Raw genomic sequence first — 20,672 nt, forward strand, 5'->3', positions numbered from 1 at the left:
GCACGTGTCATTAAGGAGTAAGAGCAAACACTGGTCGGCTCGGAGTCAGAATAATGTGTCCGGGTAAGATGACATGTCTTCCTGCGGACTGTTACCTTGTGAACTAGCACGTTAAATATCCGGCTCAGCTATATTCATATTACATCAACATGTTCTCGTCCTGAATATGCAAATATATTAGCCGCTGGACTTTAAGCAGCCATCATCATCATCATCGTCATCGTCATCGTCATCGTTATCATCATCATCATCATCATCATCATCATCATCATCATCGTCATCGTCGTCATCGTCATCATCGTCATCATCATCGTCATCGTCGTCATGATCGTCGTCATCATCATCGTCATCGTCATCATCATCATCATCGTCGTCGTCATCATCGTCATCATCATCATCGTCATCATCATCATCATCATCGTCATCGTCATCATCGTTGTCATCATCATCATCATCGTCGTCGTCGTCATCATCATCATCGTCATCATCATCATCATCGTCATCGTCGTCGTCATCATCATCATCGTCGTCATCGTCGTCGTCATCATCATCGTCGTCGTCATCATCGTCATCATCGTCATCATCATCATCGTCGTCGTCGTCGTCGTCAGTTTGCATTGTATTGTTTTGTCTTGTCGCTCATGTTAGTAGGGCAGAGGAATTAAAAAATGTATTAGACATCTTACTAATGATATGAATTGGCTTGGTGATTCCAGAATCCTAAGACAACAAACAACGGACCCCGAAGGCAAATGATGACAACAGCTCACATTGGCCCTCTGTGTCATTTGGAATAAAAAGGACGTTGTACAGATAAATTATATTTTTTGTTTTTAATTTTCTTTTTTAACCAATCGCTGGAAGTGATAAGTAAGAAGCAGTGCATGTCTTCGCCACACCATTCCATACAAGACTTGGGGGACAATCATACGTCTGGACATTTCCTGCCATATCACACTGGTAAAATTTATGTGGATCAGGATGAGGGTGGAAAAGCTGGTTATGGCTGATAGCATCTGGAGTGCATGGATTCTTCGCTGGTGTAGTTATCTTTACAGCAACTGTTGAAGTTTGAACTGGTGTACCTGTTGGAATTTGAAACCGTCCTGGTTGCATATTAAATCCGCATGCTCTTCGTTGTTGGTCCCATACTAATCCTGGATCACATGACATTACTATAGCATTCCCAGTCAAGTCGCACTCAATGAACTTATTACGATCAGTTGGGTGTGCGAAATAATTGAGCCCTTGGGCAAAGTTAGCATTCGTGCAAGGATTTTTTGATAGCGTTGCCGAAGCTGCTGAAGTGGTTGTGATTCTTTGAGCAGGCGTAGGTGAAGTGGTGACTTGTACAGTTGTTGGTTGTGTGGTTACTTGTGCAGGTGTTGGTGAATTTGATTGTGCAGGTGTTGGTGAATTGGTTTGTGCAGGTGTTGCTGAATAGGTTTGTGCAGGTGTTGGCGAAGTAGTTTGTGCAGGTGTTTGTAAATTGGTTACTTGTACCGTCGTTGTACCTGGCAGTGGCGTTGCGCCAGTCGGTGTAGAAGCATTTCCTGCACAAGATGATGTAGTGAAGTCGTATTTTTCTCCCCTAGGGCACTGAATAATATACATTCTGCCAAGAAGGTCACACTGTATGAATTTCCTTACATCCGCAGGGTGAGGGAAATATATGGTTTTGTTTGGGTTGTTTAGACAAGGATCTGGAATGTTAGACCAGGTATCTGAAAAAAAATATCACTGTTCGTGAAATAACTTAAAATGACTTTCTATTTCATATGGAAAAAAAAGTATTTTTGTTATTTTACAGCTTGCTATCTCCTTTTATGCTTTTTGAATTGAATAATGGTTCCAACTGAAAGAGCATTCCGATATTGTTGGTATCAAAATACTATCCTATGGGTACTATATGCACATTGCATGGTACAAAAGTTATAATACTATGCGAGTGAATCTGACGTTGTTTTATTTCAAAAACTTACATTACACATTATCATGGTACACTTTAAATTAAAAACAAAAGTAAATCAGCATTTATTCGAAAATTTCATAATATAATAAATAATATATTCCTGTTATTGTCCAGTGGAAATATAAAATAGCAACACAATACCTCGAATCCTTATTGATTCGATGAATTTGTTGCCTGATATAACATTGGAATTGTATGACGGGTGGTACATTCAAAACAGGAGATTCTTTCATTGTTCTCATTCACATACTGTTTTGAGTTTATATTATTCTTTAAAAGTTTTTACTACCTTTTTATTAGTTAAAAATATTAAATTGAAGACCGAGAAAGACATTTATGTGTAGTGTTTGTTTTTTCGTCGTATTTTTATTTGTGGAGCCCATGGTGTTGTTAGTTGGTCACATTGGTACATGTATTGTAAAAAGTGCAGAATGTATTCCAGGTTTTTTAACCCCATCTACCACATAGAATATAAAGCTGAGATGTGCTGTGAGAAAGAATTATTTGAGGTGTGATGTGAGAAAAATCGCGTTTACTAGTAATTTAGAATAAGGAACTCCGTGATACATGTACATTTTATGATTTGAATTGAAAACTTAAAATAACTTACCAATACAAATTGCTCTATTTTCTGAAATTGAATAAAAGTAATTGAAGAATAGAGACAATTAATTACTAATCTGGAGAGCTCAAAGTAGATTCTAAAGTAACTGGTGTCGATAAAATGTTATGGAGGATGACATAATTGACAATACTACTGTCATGCTATTCAACTGAAGGTTAGTAACGAATCTATTAGCATCAATATAATATAACATATAAAAGCTACATTAAGGTTTGAGTAGATTAGCTACTGGATGGAGAGTACATAAATTAAAAGTAATACGGCCTCTTTTGTCATTTGTGGGTATGATTCAGTTTCCAGGTTAGAAAAAGTTGTAAGCCCCCGTTACAACTTTTTTCACCTGAAATGGAATCATATATGGGTCATTATCAAAAAACATGCAAATTTCGATGAAGTAATATTTTGAAAAACAGTGTCATTGTTTAAAACATTTAAATGTGTCCCTCTATTCTATAGTATGGTAGCAACTATTTTCAGAAATATGCAATGGGAAAAAATGAAGGGTTCCTTCAATTTTAACAATTTTAGGTCATCCTTTGATAGAATCGTGTCAATGGTGTTACCAATTTAAAACATGCATTTAGGTACTAAATATTATTGTTAAACATCAAACAACTGTTTCATTTTGTTGTTAAGGTTTAAATTACTACTTATTGACATTATTCCTCTAGCTATACATTCTTTTTAAACATAAATTTCAGAATACATTGTCGTAAAAAAGTTGGCTGTCCTAATTATGGCTGTTGTAAATACTAAAAAATACACTTAAATTGAATATATGTATAATGTATAAGATGAAATGATAAGAATATGCTTAATCCTTCGTATACAACCTAAAAACACTTTCATTTATGAATAAAAATTAAAAAGTATCGCATTTTTATATAGTAACACCACTGACTCTTCAGTAACTCCAATGACACAAAAGTATATCACCATTGACAACACATTTCAAATTTTACTTTTATTAAGTACTGAACACAAAACAGAGAACACCGAGCAAAAGAAAAAGAAGAAAAAATAATTCTTAGGCTTAAAAATCTCAAATTATATAACATAATATCAAAATTAGCCAGTCAAGGTCGTTAAAAACTTCCATTTGTTGTATAATATCAATAACTAAAAATGTCAGTAGTGTTACTAAATAGTGTCATTGGTGTTACCAGAATACACCAGTTTTTTGAAAACTTTGTATATGTAATACATGATATTCTTAAAACATTGTTAAATAAGTATTGTTTGTTATAAATAATATGATGTTTCGCTTGTTATACATGAAAGAAACACCAAAAAATGCTGATTGTCATAATATATTCATTGGTGTTACTAAGCTGGTCAATGGTGTTATTTCATTAAAATGGTCTCACCATTGACAGTAACACCATTGATTTTCAGGTGTATTTTAAGATTTAGTTACAAAATAAGGGCTCCATTCCCCTATTTTATATGGTGTTCCTGATGCATGTTTCTACAATCAATATATTTCATAATTCAAAGTTCAGAAATTTTTATAAGGGTACACCATGGACACTATTTTCAATTACGATATAGCTTGTACTTACTTTTAATATTTTTTTATTAAATTTTCAACATAAATGTTTGTTTTCTTTTGCATAACATGCAGGTAACATTGCTAAGGGAGAAACTATTGTAAATGCTGAAATATTGAGAAAGATAACTCTTACCCTACCAATTTGTCTTTTGGTTACACCATTGACTTAAAAAATGAGGCTTTTCCTTTTGGTTAAATTTTTTATTATAAAACCAACATACACCTTCCAAATCATTAAAAAAAATGTTTGTATGTATCAAATGCAATAAAAAGTGATAATTTCTGATAACAAATGAATAATAGCCCTATTTCAGGTTTGAAGGGATTTATAGTAAAAAATTACAGTTGATTCTGGCTATATCCAAGGGTTTGAGAAAAAATTAAGAATGTTTTTATAACATTTCATACTGTAAACTGTGTATAGTGTATCACAAAACATTCATATCTTTCATATGCAATAGTTATTTTGATACATTTTGATATAGTTTCATGTCTTTTGACTTGAAAAGACCAAATAACATAGTTTTGCATGTTTTTTTGATAATGACCCATATCCATGCAATGATATACGAAAGTTCAACCGTAAAACTCATTAAGAAAATTTTGAAAAAGGTCAAAGATTGAAAGGCTGGTGAATTTTTTTGTTACTTATATGAAGCTCCTTATGACTCTTTTACTGTTAAAGATCCTTATGTATGTATTCTTCTAAGTCAGTTTTAAATTTTGGATTTCATACTTTGTTGGTGAGACTTATGCACAATTTATATTCCTTATAAATCATTATAGATTTACTTTTTAGTTTGAATATAGATGTTTTACGTGCTTAGTCAATATCCCTATATAAGTAAAATAATGCTCTAAGACCATTGATCCGCCGGTTAATACAATACTTGAAGCATTGCTTGGTAACTTTGTGTACTATATTGATATCAAAATCCAATTTTTCAATGAAGAGTTTGTTTGTTTTAGTGACAAATCTTACGACTATTGTTATCCATGTGTTCGCGGTCATTACATTACATTTGATCTGTGATTTTACCGTTTGTGCCCGATCGGTCTATTCTCGATAATGGCCTTTTGACTGAGCATGGATTCACATGAAGAGTGACGCATGGATTCACATGAAGAGTGACGCATGGATTCACATGAAGACTGATGCATGAATAGCAGGATACGCTTACTCTGTCGAAAGCTTGTCTTGCTCCTTTTGGAGTTCATGCCACCCCGCAGTGTTTATTTGTTACCTCGATTTGTATCTTCTCAAACGATTTATGAGACTTGAAAATCGGTAACCTACTGATCCATTAATATAGCCTATAATTTGTATTTGGTGAATTTCATTCGCGTGTTCTTGATTCGTTAATGTTAGAAATCTCTATGCCATAAATCAAACATGCTTGTGTATTGTCATACTGCATTATAAGTACGTGCATAGATAAGCCACATGACTTTAAAGTCCTATCCCTATTTCTGAAAAGTTTAAGTACAAAACGATAAGATAAAAAGGGAGAAGTTATGATCAGACCACATTTTTTGGCCCATTGAATTCGAAAGTCAAAAAGTATTTTAAATCAGTCACATAATATGCAAAATATTCAAAGTTAATGAACCACCACTGAAGGTACATAGCCAAATAATTTTCAGCGAAATAAGACGTGTCAATGCTTATACAAATTCATATCAAATATCATTGACTTATCATAAGTGGTTCCCTTAAACTGACCTGTCTCGTTTTTTCAACTCAGTCAAGGCGAGACAAAAATAAAATTTGAGAGTTTCGCACGAACATCAAAAGGAGCGAGACCGATATATGTATGTATACAGATAATCAAAATATTGTTAGAGGCGCGGCCAATTTCTACAAGTTCGTTTTAACTACCTAAGTAGTCTAGAAAGTACTAGTCGATTGCAGCAAGTGGAATGCGTTTGTCATTATGGGGATTTCTACATTTATATATAAAAACACTAAGTTTAGGGCAATTTCTTTAAATAATATTTCATACCATACACGTGTTTGAAAATAACGCTCAACGACACACGACACCAGACCTGTTTAATCTTTTATGAAATATTCTCTTTCGAATGAATGTATACATACTTATTGTCTCGCCTGCGAAGGAAGTCAAGGAAGCGAGAGAAAAAAGCGATCCTACATTCCGTCGTCGTCGTTGTCAACATTTAGGTTTAGTCTGTGCTTCATTTTTTTTAGACATCAATAACTTTGTCAAACCTTCATATAAATTTACGAAACTGGGACAGAAGCATCTTTAATCTATAAATTTAATTTATTTATAAATTCAAAAATATTTTTGATCTTTAGTTTCCAGTATTTGACTGATAAGTGGACTTTTGTAGTTTGTAGTTTTGTAGTTTTGTAGTTTACATTTAGATAAGTCTGGGATTACCGTTTTTTTAGATAAAATATTTGTCAAACCTTCATATAATTTTATAAAATTTTGACAGATGCGTTATCGTTGTTAAGAGATCATATCAGAAGAAATGTTTTCAAACATATTGTTTTCTTCATTTTCTGTATTTTATTGATACATGAAGACGTTCTTATTAATTGAGGTTTTTACTGGACAGAAACTAGTTCATTTTAAAGAAATATCGTCTGAAGAAATTTGTTTTTTCTGGCAGTCAACATTACATTTTTACACCGACAGCAGCAATCGCAGGCAAGAGACTTAGTTCAGTGGAACCCGATACGAATTTTCATTTTTATTAGGTCCACAGTTTTAAATTAAACTCGTCTTTTGTCTAAATTATGCTATATAATGATATAAAATTTCCAGAATTTCATATCTAAAAATATGACCAATATATAATCTGAGTAAAGCCGAGATTCCTTGTCGCGCAGAACATATAAAAAAAGTGTCCGACTAGTGAAATACTTTTTTAATTTTTTGCATTTATACTTTTATGATCTTTTACTATAACATTGATGACAGTCGTTTGGGGCATGGATCCTCTTCCTTTTTTTCTTTTTTTTTTGTGGGATAACTTTTTTATTAGTAAATATTCTTATGCATTTTTGCATGGTATGAAAATAAATAAAGTTTTAAAATTTATCATACATGAAACATTCAATTTTCCCTGTTATTCACTGGTTGCAAAAAACTACTACATGTGTAAGTTCATTTCTCAATAAAATACGAAAAATACACATAGATAAACAAAAAATTGCTATGGATGCCGCCTATTGGTCACGATAAAGCTTCTGTATAAGTTTCTAAAAGATTTATGTAGTAATGACAAATAATCATAATTTATGTCTAAAAAGCTTTAAGCACAGACTGAACCTAAGTGTTGCTTACGACCTATAATCAATATGCCTCGTCGCGATTTTCGTTGCAAGCGAGACAATGAAATAAAAAAAATCTCAAACAAAGGATTATCTAAACTTTGTAAACAAACATTAATTTAGACACGACATATTGTTGTTTGAAAAAGTTTATTTTAATGTTTGAGATGATTGTGCATGTGTAATACTACATTTGTTAATGGTGAGTAAATCGTTTGGCTTTAAAACATACTATATGAAAATTATGCAAATTTATTTAAGAAAACAGGAAGATAAATACCTCTAAGAACTGCTGCGTGAGATACAGCACCAAGAAGAAGAATTGTTAAAGCTAAAACCATGTTTAAATTTGTGTTATTTCCAACATTCGAATCTCACATTCCTTTGTGCATGTCAAAACCTTGCTTATCTTCAGTTATCTCTTACAATTACCCAATAACCTGTATGTTGTGCACATGTTATTAGTATAGCTAACTTTTAGACCTATATTATAAAGATAATCGGTAAAATCAAGGGCAATATATGTGTAACTAGCTTCAACACAGTACAAAACTTAGAGAATAAAGAATCAAAATAGAAATGCTTCATTAGTCCCATTTGTGAAAATAAACTGTTGACACACAGATTTGTTTGGTCTGAATGTATGAAATGTCGATAGGATAATGATAGGATAGGATAGGATAACATGCGTCATGAGGCATTATATTTGTCAACATTTTACACCTCGTTAATGCTCGGTATAAATATATCTTGACAAATATAATGCTTACTCATGTTTTGGACAGAAAGCTAAATTTCCGGACAAATAGCAACGGACATAGGGCAATAGATAAAAGGCAAAAGTTGCGGACAAAAAGCAAATCTAACAAAAAAAAAAAAAAAAAAAAAAAACGACGGACAAAAAGCAAAAGTAAAAGTTGCTGACAAAAAGCAAGACTTTTCGTTTAAAAACCAAATTGCGGACTAACAGCACTGTATCACTCATAAAACCAGCGACCGTATATATTCCCAGAGTCATGTACGTAATATAACAAAATGTTTGTCATCTTTGCACAATTATGTAGCTGAATACTAGTAAATAGACAACGTCTTTTGATAGTGTTATGTAATTGCGTTTAAGTATATGGTAACTCACAAGCCAAAGAGTTCGGGGGACTTTTAATTAAGTGATGTAAATTGATAGCATCAGAGACATATAATACAGAGACATATAATACAAGAGATTCGCAACTCTAGTAGAGTCTATATAACAGCCAATGAAATGACGTGGCCACCGGAAAGCCGATTAATCCGATGGATTTATGGGTAATAACCCGTTGTGTTGTATAAAAGATTCTACGCCTCACGATTTTCTAATGGATAATGCCGATACCTTTCACAGCTAAAGCATGCAAGTATATTTAAAAGTTACAAAAAACTAATTCTAATAATTTGTTATTGATAAAATGTGTTCTAATGATGAGATTAATCAAATACAAACAAAGTTAAAACTCGGCCCATTTTACTTCACCTATTGCCGTAGAAACCATTTGATCTCCCAATTTTTTTCTTAAAACTTGAAAATATGCTAATAAATATATAATTTTATGGGCCAATAGTACTCCCAAATGTTGTTTCGTGAAAATAAGACTATTTTCGTAAAATTTGATCCAACAATGTGGCGATTTTTTCTGATTGATACCCGAAATTTTTTATTAAACTGGCTAAATATTGAAATTGTTCATGGACAAATTTCCTTAAATCAGTCCTTCTTTTTTGTGCACTATGAAATTTATAGCCTGCATTTTGTTAGACATTTTATTCATTTTTCATTCTGTTTATAGCAAAGTTGTTTATTTTCTCCTATTCTGAAGTCATTGTTTTTTTCTTCTTTTTAGGGTGCCAAAGATGAACGAATGCAGTAAATTTACAAAAGGAGTAAAATTTTCCTAGTAAAGGAAACCTTCTGCTGGTCGTAATATTATGAATGAGCTTCATATGCATCTGTTGTCGTTTCAGACTACGCTTCTCATTCAAAACATGAACCTAATTCATTTTTAAATTAAAATCGTATTGAGGACATTTCAATGGTGACTGCAAAAGATATATATATATATTTGATAATAAAAGATTTTATTTACACCAAGGATTTGTATATGTATACACATAAACAATCTTACTTTTAAATTGCCATCTCTTTACCCCAGAATAAAAAGACAAAAACCGCTACAAATGATTAAAAGACAAAAACCACTACAAATGATTGTCTCGTGGAAACAAGGTTATAAAATACTTTTGAAATAGTGTCTTCCGTGTTGCTTTGATGTATGACCTGTGTTTTTTTATAGATTTTTTGTAGACTTTTTATATGTCCAACTCCAAACGCTTATATCCATCTATGTATGCAGTTTTGTCAATTGTTTTTGTTGGTGGGTCTCTCGCTTATGTTTTCGTCCTTTTCACTATCAACAAAGAGTTCGTTATCAGTTTATTCAACTAGGAGTATATCTAAGTCGTAACTATTAAGATTGTCATCCCACGAAATTAAGATTGTCATACCACGAAATAAAATCGGAATTTTCCATATTGCGTGCACATGAATGAAGCTTTATTCAAATGAGAAATTAATTGTAATTTTCTTAAATATTAATTCTCAATACACACTTCGAACATGAAGAAACCATAAATTTACCGACAATCATTTAAAAAAAAAAACTCATTGCAAGCCTATATGATAAAACTGTCAAACAACACTTAGAAATCAAACATTTACCGACAATCCTACAGAAAAAAAACTCACTGAAAGCCCAATAAATGAGGAATATGAAAATAAATAAAATTTTAATAATTTATAAATATCAAGAATAAAAAACAAAGCCTATCATGATTAACCATTAATTAACAAATAAATTAAGTTTTTTTCCATATTAATTAATTATACATTTTGTGACTTGTATTTTTGGAAATAGTGTGGACACCTGTGGTGTGACAACTTCTTGTTTACAAGGTGTCAATTAAAACTCATTATTTATAACATGTTCGTGATTTACCTGGTCATCGAATAATTCAAACCTAATATACATGTCACACTGTGAAATTATGTCTCCGAGACAGGTGTATATTCAATAGAAACCCATTATGTAACTATCAAATAAAATGAACTCTGACACAATTTATCAAGTGTTAATTATTTAATATCAGTTTTTTTTTATACAATATCAAATTATGTCTCTTTTTCAATAATACAAATCTAAAATCAAAATTACATTAAAATAAATAATTATATATGTACTCAAATTATATTTAATTAATTATGATAAATTTAACACTGAAACAGTTTATGTTATGCTTAAACACTCGTCCTTACTTCGAGTACTTTTAATACTTTTATTAATGACTTTATTACCTAAGGAGATCTCGCGAGGTTTAACTAGTGGCCGCGTGTTATTACGGGATTTCGCCGAGTTGCGAATCTCTTGTATTATAGATCTATGTCTCTGATAGCATGCATTTCTAAAAGAAAGGAGTCAAACTTATATTGACAAAATACTGTCGCATAATGATTTAAAAAAAATATTATGAAATTTAAAGTTATTAGCACTGAGTCCGACCCAGAAAATTTGCCAGACCTTGGATCTAATATTTGGTCCGTTACCGGACGGTTAACAGCTCTTATATTTTGGAAAGTTAGGCAATTGTTGGTAAATTCTGAAGAAACAAAACATTAACCCCCCTCCCCCCGTTTCATATCACAAAACTCCTGAACTCTTACTGTGGTTACACGTATTTTATCTTACATAATATAAATATATCAAACTAATGCAACTTACTTAAATAGGAATGTTAATTATATTCAAATAGTACATCTAAATATAAAGTATATTTTTACTCGGTTCGATGATTTCCTGTTGTACAGTTTATCTTCCTTATGTTAATTATATGTATATAATAATTGTACTACGTTAGAATGTGAATATATTTACCAGGAAGATATATTCAAATTTAACATGGCGTATTCAGAGTCATTAAGAAAGGGACAAATTCAAATAACATGTCAGTTATGTGAAATTCCAAATAAGAAAATCACTTGGAAATGCGAAGACTGTGATCTTTTGATGTGTGGAAATTGTCGAGAAAATATACATTCGAAAGTGAAAACTTCTGAAGATCACCATATAATAAATATCAAGGACATTGGTAAGAAGGAAAATAAAGGAAATGAAAAAATAAAAGTAAGTAATATCAAATGCAACACACATCAACTTCAAATATGCTGTCTTTATTGCAAAGACTGCAGCAAGGTTGTGTGTCCTACATGCATAACCGATGTCCACAACGGTCATAAACTACAAAATATAAACGAAGCGTATGATTTGAAAATCAAACATTTGAACGATAGACAAGAAAGGATGAAGCGTATGTTGGAAGAACTGGAATTAAGGGAGAAAGATCTTGCAGAAATAGTGTCTGATAGACGTTCAAAACACAAAGACACCAAACAAGCAATAACGGTAGATAAAGAAACATTAATTAAAGCTGTTAATCGACGTGCAGAGGAGCTTTTCGAAAAATTAGATACAGAACTGGAAACAATTAATGTATCCGTCGACAGTGAAAAAAGTCAGCTTGTAAGAGCGAAAGTATCTTTGAATGACAAATTAATGATAACAGCAAACGCTCTAAAATTTAACAATTGCATTCAGATACTTGAAAACGAGCTCGAGTCAAATACACAGTTACTTCCGAAACGTACCGAGAATAGCTACAATATCTCTAATTTTGTGCCGGCTTCAATAAAAGACGTTAATTTGGGGACACTCCAGACATACGCCAATGCACATCCAAAAACTTCCAACGTCATACTGAAAGTGGTAAAAAAACTGAAGACCGATTTACATTCTATCCACGTCATTGTTACGTGTAACGATAAACCAATATGGATAACCGACTCTAGAAATAGTATATTGCAGATGGTAATTCCGGGCGAAGAAGATGTGTCGGTATTAGTTAACATTCACATTGTCGTGTTCAGTATGGTAGTAGTTCCATCAGGTGATCTTCTTGTGGCAACTGGTGATTCAGTGTTGAAAGTTGTAAACCCTAAAACAGCCAAACTGACCGAATCTATCTATTCCGCTTTTGATCAAATTATTACCGCAGTCCATTTGACGGAGAAAAATGATCTTATTTTAGGAGCTAGATCCAAAGGAATGCGGTACGCACCTAGCGGCAGTAAAGTACTAATTGTGATGAATCTGGATGGTGAAATACAAACTATATGGGAATTTGATAGAGGAAATAAACCATTGTTTACATACCCAAGGTATATCACTAGCAACAATAAAGGAAACGTCGGTATAGTCGATTGGTTTTCCGATGGCGGCAATGGTCGGGTTGTCATTTTATCACCAAATGGAAATATCCTAAATGTCTATGATGGCCAACCTGATACGAAGACAAGACAGCTCGGTGGAATTGTTGCTACAAAAGCGAATAATTTCATTGTTAATGATGCTCTCAGTGCCATGTTACATATTTTAGATAGCGACGGAAAATGCGTTTATCGTTTCAATACTACATCAATTGGAATAGGATCGCCGTGTTATCTAGCATTCTCAAAGTCGGGAACACTTTACATTGGAAGTGTTAAATTGGAACAGCAAAATCTGTTTGAACTGACATATTCCGATTGCTGAAATTATTTAATATGTCATAAGGTTCTTAAAATTAAGAAACCTATCTAAGATTAGTAATGCTATGTAACATATTGCAGAAAACATGTTGTTTTGATTAAACATTTACTCCAAATAAAATAAAATGTTTCATTTGTTCTGGCAATTTTAACCTACATTGATTGTCAAGTACAAAATAACATAATTATATAGGCGTCCGAAAACCAGGGTAGCAGGGATATAGCAATACACTTAAGTATAGACTTCCTACCAATGCTGAAGGAGTCCACTTGGTAGTACAGAATGTATTGATACGCACCACGTCCTGTCAGAATAGAAAATTACAATTTCATTTCATCGTGTACAACATGTGTGTCTTGAATAAACTAGTTGTTATTGGCTTTGAACTAGCTGTCAGTAACTGCGAGTACTCTCAGATCTGTACTTAGTGTCTTTTTGTAGTGGGGATGTATAAGGACCCGTCCACGTCCACTCTGTGTTTTTGTTAGATGTATTTCTATTTGTATCCATCTGATGAGTTAAGCCCTTTTCAACTGATTTTTATAGTTTGTTCTTATGTTGTCCTGTTACACCACTGTCCCAGATATGGGGAGGGTTGGCGCCTTCAAACTAGTTTAACCCCACCACATTCTGTATGTGTCTGTCCAAAGTCAGGAGCCTCAGGTAATTCAGTGGTTGTCGTTTGTTGCTGTATATCATATTTGTTTTTCGTTCATTATTTTGTACATAAATAAGACCGTTAGTTTCTCATTTGAATTGTTTTACATTTGTCATTTCGGGACCTTTTATAGCTGATTACGCGGTATGGGCTTTGCTCATTGTTGAAGGCCGAACGGTGACCTATAGTTGTTAATTTCTGTGTCATTTGGTCTCTTGTGGAGAGTTCTCTCATTGGCAATCATACCAAATCTTCTTTTTATATTCATTATGTAGTCATTACCAAAATTTAGAAAAGCCAAACATAAACGTTTAACAGCATACAAATCTAAAGGACCGCCAAAAAATTAATAGGTCAAATTTGCAAAACCCATGCCTTTTTAGAAAGATGCCATGATTTATTTTTTACATTATAGAGGCCGTATAACAACTTTTCTTGACGGTTTACATATACGTTTTTGTTGCACAATAAAATGTTTGACCCTATCCATACATTGTATCTTAATAATCAATTCAAGTGGCATGAGGTTAAATCTAAAATACTATCCTTTTAGTCCTCACACTTTTCAAAACTTACCTAAGTGATTTATTGCCGTTTGTTTTGTGCCGGATCGTATTAAAATGTAAAATAACAAAAATACCGAAATCCAAAGAAAATTCAAAACGGAAAGTCCCTCATCAAATGACCACTTGGGGAACTATGCTATTAAAATATCTTTGGTCAAGAAGACAACACATTAGGGTTTTGATAACTACTTTCGGTATTTACTCAACAATATAACCAAGAAGACATCAAACCCACCCTTGGTAAGAAAATTTTGATATTTATTAAATGTAAAAAAGAAAGATTCAATGGGTATATCACTGCTAATAAAAAGCTCCAGTGAGAGAGAAAATAAAGAAAACTTAATAATAACTGAAAAACCACAGATAGGACAAACACAAATAATCTAGGCCAATCTAATTAAAATATAGTTCTCTGATTTCGTTATACCTATATATACGAGCACGTGATTTGATATAGATCAGAATTTAAATAAGATTGGATCTAGGCGAGTTACAAACAAGAATCATAAACAAGACTCATGTCGAACTTGCACCATTTCTCACATAAAAGTTCCGGACGACTGGCGACAAGCCAACATTGCAGCCACCGATTGAAAAAAGAGACCGAAGCCAGAAAATCAACTGCTGCCCAGTCTTTGAAACGATATAACTTTAAAGTAATGTAACACATAGTCTATAAACACATTACGGAGCATCTTTAAGAAATGTAATACAGTATATTAAATCTATTGATTAACATGTCATTTTTACACTACTATGAATGTCTGTTCAGTGTGGAAATATTTTATACTGCCGGCTTCAAGGTAGTCATATTCTTAGGAACGTACACCGCATCTAGTGTCACAAGTTTTAACTGAAAATTCCTCGTGGTTCGAATTAAATTTAACTATTGTCAAAAGAGGGGCGAAAGATACCAGAGGGACAGTCAAACTCACAGATCGAAAACAAACCGACAACGCCATGACCAAAAAATAAAAAGACAAGTGCCTTTTCAAATTCTTCGGCTGAAGACGGCTTTAAATGAAGGTATTTTTTTTTTATCATTTCTTTCATCCTGTCACTTTGGTGAAGAAGAAGATTTGATTTCATAATGATGAATAAGTTTGGCATTTTCGGGTCATGAGTAGATACAAACGGTATTCGTTCTGTATTATCCCCGACTTTCTTCTGGTGTTCAGAGTTCATTTACTGTAAGTTGTTAGATTTATAGAAGCCGTTTTCAATGATGCTTAACTGTTACACCTGTTGTGTTAGAAAGTTTTAAAGTTCTTGTAGTGTTTGTTTCCAAAGTTGTTCATTTGTATAACAATCGCACATTCTTCTTGTCATGCAATACCGTATGTTTTGTTTTGTATGGGACGGTCGACAGGAGTGAAAGTTCAGATATTGGCGAGTATCGGTCTTCTTGTAAAGCATGTCGGTTATTATTTTAGAACCGGATTTCTTTATACCAATATCAAGAAAGGGTAATTCTGCTTCATTGGTTTCCATGCCAAACGTATTCAAAGTTATGAAATCGAACCTCCTACTTCTTCACCTTAAATATTTTTGTTTTATATTCAAACGATGTTAAAACGCTCATTGTTTTACACTCGACCTTTCTCTTCGGCATACCACCTCCAACTTACTATGTATTTACTCCATATCACAACCCTCAACTATGTGAAAAAATTTCAATGATGTTAAACATCACTAATGTTTTCGACGTTTAAAGTTCATGCCTACAAATTGAAAACGCTTTTGTTGCCCTTATGTTTTTTTAACAGAAATGTACGCGGATTTCCCTAAACTTGTTAGTGCAATGATCGACACTGCCAAATATGTTTGCCATCAGTAAAATATATTCACCGTGGAATTTACTGTCAGCGACACACAAACGAAAAACTGCAACTTTGATACTTGAACTAAGCCGGAATGCATAGCAGCTCTGAACAGAAAATGTTACTTTCTCTAGACTCTAGACGGGATATTTTTCAAAAGACTTAAGTACACACCTGAACATGATTTATCTGTTCAATATGCAGGCACAATACAAACATAATTATTACATTAGACATGGATAAAGGAAATATAGGACAGCACACAAATTCTTTCGACGACTATCTCTATCAGTATTGCTCCTAACAATACACAAATCGCTGTAGTTGCAGCATTCTTCATATCTTCGTCCTTTGGTCTATAACAGATAGCTGTATTGCCAATCATACCACATCTCCTAATTTGTATATTGCAATTGTCTAATTATTTTCTTCTGCATATTTTCCTGATAATATCTTTACTCGTAGGTGTTGTGACTAGATATATTCTGCATACATTATGAGCAACGACTGCTAAAAATACCTTTCTTACATGTGGACCATCTCCTTACAATCCCTACATGTATATGATCGATCCGTAAGGTTTCAACCTAACTGTGTATTTCTACCTTAATTATCCTATTTCTGTAGAATCTGATTTAGATACGTCGTCGCTAGTTGAATTTCTGTTCCATGCTCGTTTTCTTATTATAGCATACTAGAACTTCTCGTACATGACCTCACATTTCAGCAATTTTCTTTAAACGTTCCTTTTTTGTGTGTGATGATGCATAACGTCAAATATCCTTTGCTGATCAGTCTTGTCACGTGTTCGTCAAAATAGCAATGTTCGTGAAGCCAGCGTATGCTACATTACCTACTGTTAGAAATGCCGCCCAGAATTGCACTACCATATATATAGCATTTATATAGAGAGGTCGAATGTTCTGTGCCCTGTTGAATTCATTGCTGAACCGGGATCTCGTCCGACAGCTCACCATACCATCAGGTACCCATAATTGATTACCAATTCAATAATAATGCATCTATCGAAAGTATTTATCAAATTCTTTTCATGGCTAATAAATATAGATTCTTACATTGGTACCAGTGGATTATCGGATTGATCCAATCGAGATAGTTAAAGGCAGTGGCTATGTTGCCGGCACCGCCAATAGAGAAAATATGCTATTTTGCCGGCTCTTATCAAAATATCTTAATTAAAGCCGGCAAAATAACATATTTCTAAACCAATGGCTGTTTTGCCGCCGCAAACAATATAGTGAACTTTAATTGTTATTTTGTCGGTTCTTTGTATAGAGTGAATTTTAATATTAACTTCTGAAAAGTACTACGAAAATGTGCATTGTCAACATAAAAGATGATCAAATTATTACTCATATTAAAGTTAAATAAGATAACAGTAACAATATTTGATATACATATTATCGTTTAAAAACGCAGAGACATATTATACAATAATTTATGTCTCTGGTCAAAGTGAAAATTAGGATTTGCAAAAAGAAATAAAAATAAAAATATTGATCACTTATAGCAATGTCAAATCATATCAAAACATGTAGTTGAAATTACTTCTAAAATCAGTCACAATCTGAAGCTACATGTATGCACAAAATTAAAATCTCAGATTTTGAAACTGTATGTTGTAGAAAAATAAATGTTAAAAATCTCATTGCATATAGATTTCTTAGATTTTATGGGCGCAGCCATTTTATGAAGATAACATGGTATTCAGAATTAAAGAGTATGGCTAATCCTGATTCAGTGGTCGTTGTGTGCAGGCTAGCCGATATATTTTATTACTAGATACTTCATCCACTCTGCATTATACCAAAGGCAAAATAATATATTTTCCTTAGCCCTAAAGGGCACGAGAAGTCTTTTCTACGCTGTGACGAGATACGTATTTTTAAGTGCAGAATTGATAGGCAAGGGAGATAACGGTACAAATTGCGTTAAGAAAAGCAACTGGAACCTATATTTTTTGGACTAAAAAATACTGTCCGAATAATTTTTCCATAATTCTAGCAAGGTTTCGTTCTAAAAATCAACTTTCTAAAGTCTATATCTCGAAAAAGGCTACTATTGTCGCCTATGTTGTTTGCAATCTTATACAATGATCTACAATCTACCAAAATTAAATTTACTTTTTAAATATTAGACAGTTCTTTAAATTGCATGTCTGTAAACAAAATTGGCCTACGTTTACCAGTGACTACCTAGAGCCGGCAAAATAGCATATGTTCTATTTTGCCGATGCCGGTGCCGTCAAAATAGCCACTGCCATAGTTAAATTATCGAATTTTAAAGTCTGAGCCTCGGCGAGGACTTTAAAATTGATAATTTAGATATCGAGATTGAATAAATCCGATGATCCACGAGTAACAATGTAAGTATCTGTTTCTCTTATAAATGATTATCAAATAAGTTTTCATTTTTGATAAACGAAAATCCCCAATGAGTGCCTTCCACATTCCACAAAGTTGTCAATTTCATTAACACCTGTTAGCACATTTTGATTCGCTTTTATTGAGACATTTCCGATTTACCTTTGAAGCTATGGAATATGCTAGGAGAGATGAAAAACTGTCTCTGTAGTTTCTCCCTGGGTAGATTTTGTATCTGATCAAACCATAGATGTATATACATCTATGATCAAACTGAATATGAGTTCTTTCTTTAAAAAAAGTTTGTAGCATCTTTAAAGACTTACGGTCTTGGTTACAGATACTCAAAGGTAATTTGAAGTTTTCTTTGTACTTATTTTCCCTCAGTACATGTGTTAATACATCTGCCTTAAGTATTTCCCCAATGTCTTGTTGGTAAATTGTAAATCAGAATATGGACTAATGCATTGGTTTTTGCACGACTTGTAAACTTATCCTCTGCATATATGGTATGTTCTGCAGTTATCCCAGCTGTATCCGGAGATTTTACAGTGGTGAAGCTTTGACCCTTAAATCTACTGAGGCAAACGATTTAAAGCTTGAGAGTCAAGGCCTCTGTGGCTTGGTTTTTGCTTGGATGGTTCAAGGCCAAAACTTGCATTGCAAAAGAGTTTTTAGTGTTTTATGCAAAAAGTCAAATTGTATACATACTCAATTGATTGTTTGTTTTTTGCTTCCAGTGATAAATGTTTCAAGCCTATTTCTTCTGAGAATTTCTGTCTGTTAACCATTTTCATTCAGATTTCTTTTCTATTGTTTCTAATCTTGCTTTAGCTCTATAGTTTGGTATAGAACATTTAGCTAATAGTCGCTCCACATATCTAACATCTTCTCAATAAAATTCGTAAGGGTTCCGCGGAACCCAGTGTCTCGCCTACTTTTGCTGTTAATCGCAGGCTCAACAAAAATGAGGAAAAAAATTAATAAAAATATTCCTCTCTATACTATCCTTTAATTGTAAGTAGCTTCTGTCCAAGTTTGGTAAAAATCCAGGATAGTTTATGAATCTAATAAATGTTTCAAAAACTTAAACTGCAGACTGTATGTAATGTTAACTGGAAGAAAAACTAAGTCCATTTATAAGTAAAATACTGAAACAAGAGTGCACACGCTGAAATGTCTCGCCTTCTTTACTAATCATTGATATTATGTTGATAGTCCTAAATATAAAGCTTTATTACAACTGTCACATAAACTTAACATTAACCAAGTAAACTAAACATTGACCAATGAACCATGAAAATGAGGTCAAGGTCAGATGAACCATGCTAGGCAGGCATGTACAGCTAAAAATTCTTCCATACAACAAATAGAGTTGACCTATTGCTTATAGTTTAATAAAAACAGACCAAAACACAAAAACTTAACACTGAGCAATGAACCTTGAAAATGAGGTCAAGGTCAAATAAAACCTGCGTGACTGCCAAATAGATCATAAAATATTTCCATACACCAAATATAGTTGAACTATTGCATATAGAATAAGAAAAACAGACCAAAACACAAAAACTTAACTATAACCACTGAACCATGAAAATGAGGTCAAGGTCAGATGACACCTGTCAGTTGGACATGTACACCTTACAGTCCTTCCATACACCAAATATACTAGACCTATTGCTTATAGTATCTGAGATATGGACTTGACCACCAAAACTTAACCTTGTTCATTGATCCATGAAATGAGGTCGAGGTCAAGTGAAAACTGTCTGACGGGCATGAGGACCTTGCAAGGTACGCACATACCAAATATAGTTGAACTATTGCACATAGTATTAGAAAAAAAGACCAAAACTCAAAAACTTAACTTTGACCACTGAACCATGAAAATAAGGTCAAGGTCAGATGACACCTGCCCGCTAGACATGTACACCTTACAATCATTCCATACACCAAATATAGTAGACCTATGGCATACAGTATAAGAAAAACAGACCAAAACACAAAAACTTAACTATAACCACTGAACCATGAAAATGAGGTCAAGGTCAGATGACACCTGCCAGTTGGACATGTACATCTTACAGTCCTTCCATACACCGAATATACTAGACCTATT

The 20,672-nt window shown here is 33.2% G+C and overlaps 2 protein-coding genes across 2 annotated transcripts; one reads left to right on the forward strand and one right to left on the reverse strand.

Moving 5' to 3' along the window:
- Nucleotides 1-846: 846 nt before the first annotated feature.
- Nucleotides 847-1,717, reverse strand: LOC127724069 (uncharacterized). The gene has a single exon (XM_052230950.1). The coding sequence runs from the start codon at nt 1,612-1,614 to the stop codon at nt 847-849; it is 768 nt and encodes a 255-aa protein (XP_052086910.1). The 5' UTR covers nt 1,615-1,717.
- Nucleotides 1,718-11,399: 9,682 nt separating this feature from the next.
- Nucleotides 11,400-13,262, forward strand: LOC127722039 (uncharacterized). Its single transcript, XM_052228888.1, has one exon. The coding sequence runs from the start codon at nt 11,440-11,442 to the stop codon at nt 13,126-13,128; it is 1,689 nt and encodes a 562-aa protein (XP_052084848.1). The 5' UTR covers nt 11,400-11,439; the 3' UTR covers nt 13,129-13,262.
- Nucleotides 13,263-20,672: the final 7,410 nt, after the last annotated feature.

Source organism: Mytilus californianus, unplaced genomic scaffold (assembly GCF_021869535.1).
Source record: "Mytilus californianus isolate M0D057914Y unplaced genomic scaffold, xbMytCali1.0.p SCAF_1, whole genome shotgun sequence".
NCBI classification, from domain to species: Eukaryota; Metazoa; Mollusca; class Bivalvia; order Mytilida; family Mytilidae; genus Mytilus; species Mytilus californianus.

What these genes read in the sequence shown, in the direction of transcription:
- LOC127724069 (XM_052230950.1), bottom strand. Translation starts at nt 1,614, where the DNA reads ATGTATATTATTCAGTGCCCTAGGGGAGAAAAATACGACTTCACTACA.
- LOC127722039 (XM_052228888.1), top strand. Translation starts at nt 11,440, where the DNA reads ATGGCGTATTCAGAGTCATTAAGAAAGGGACAAATTCAAATAACATGT.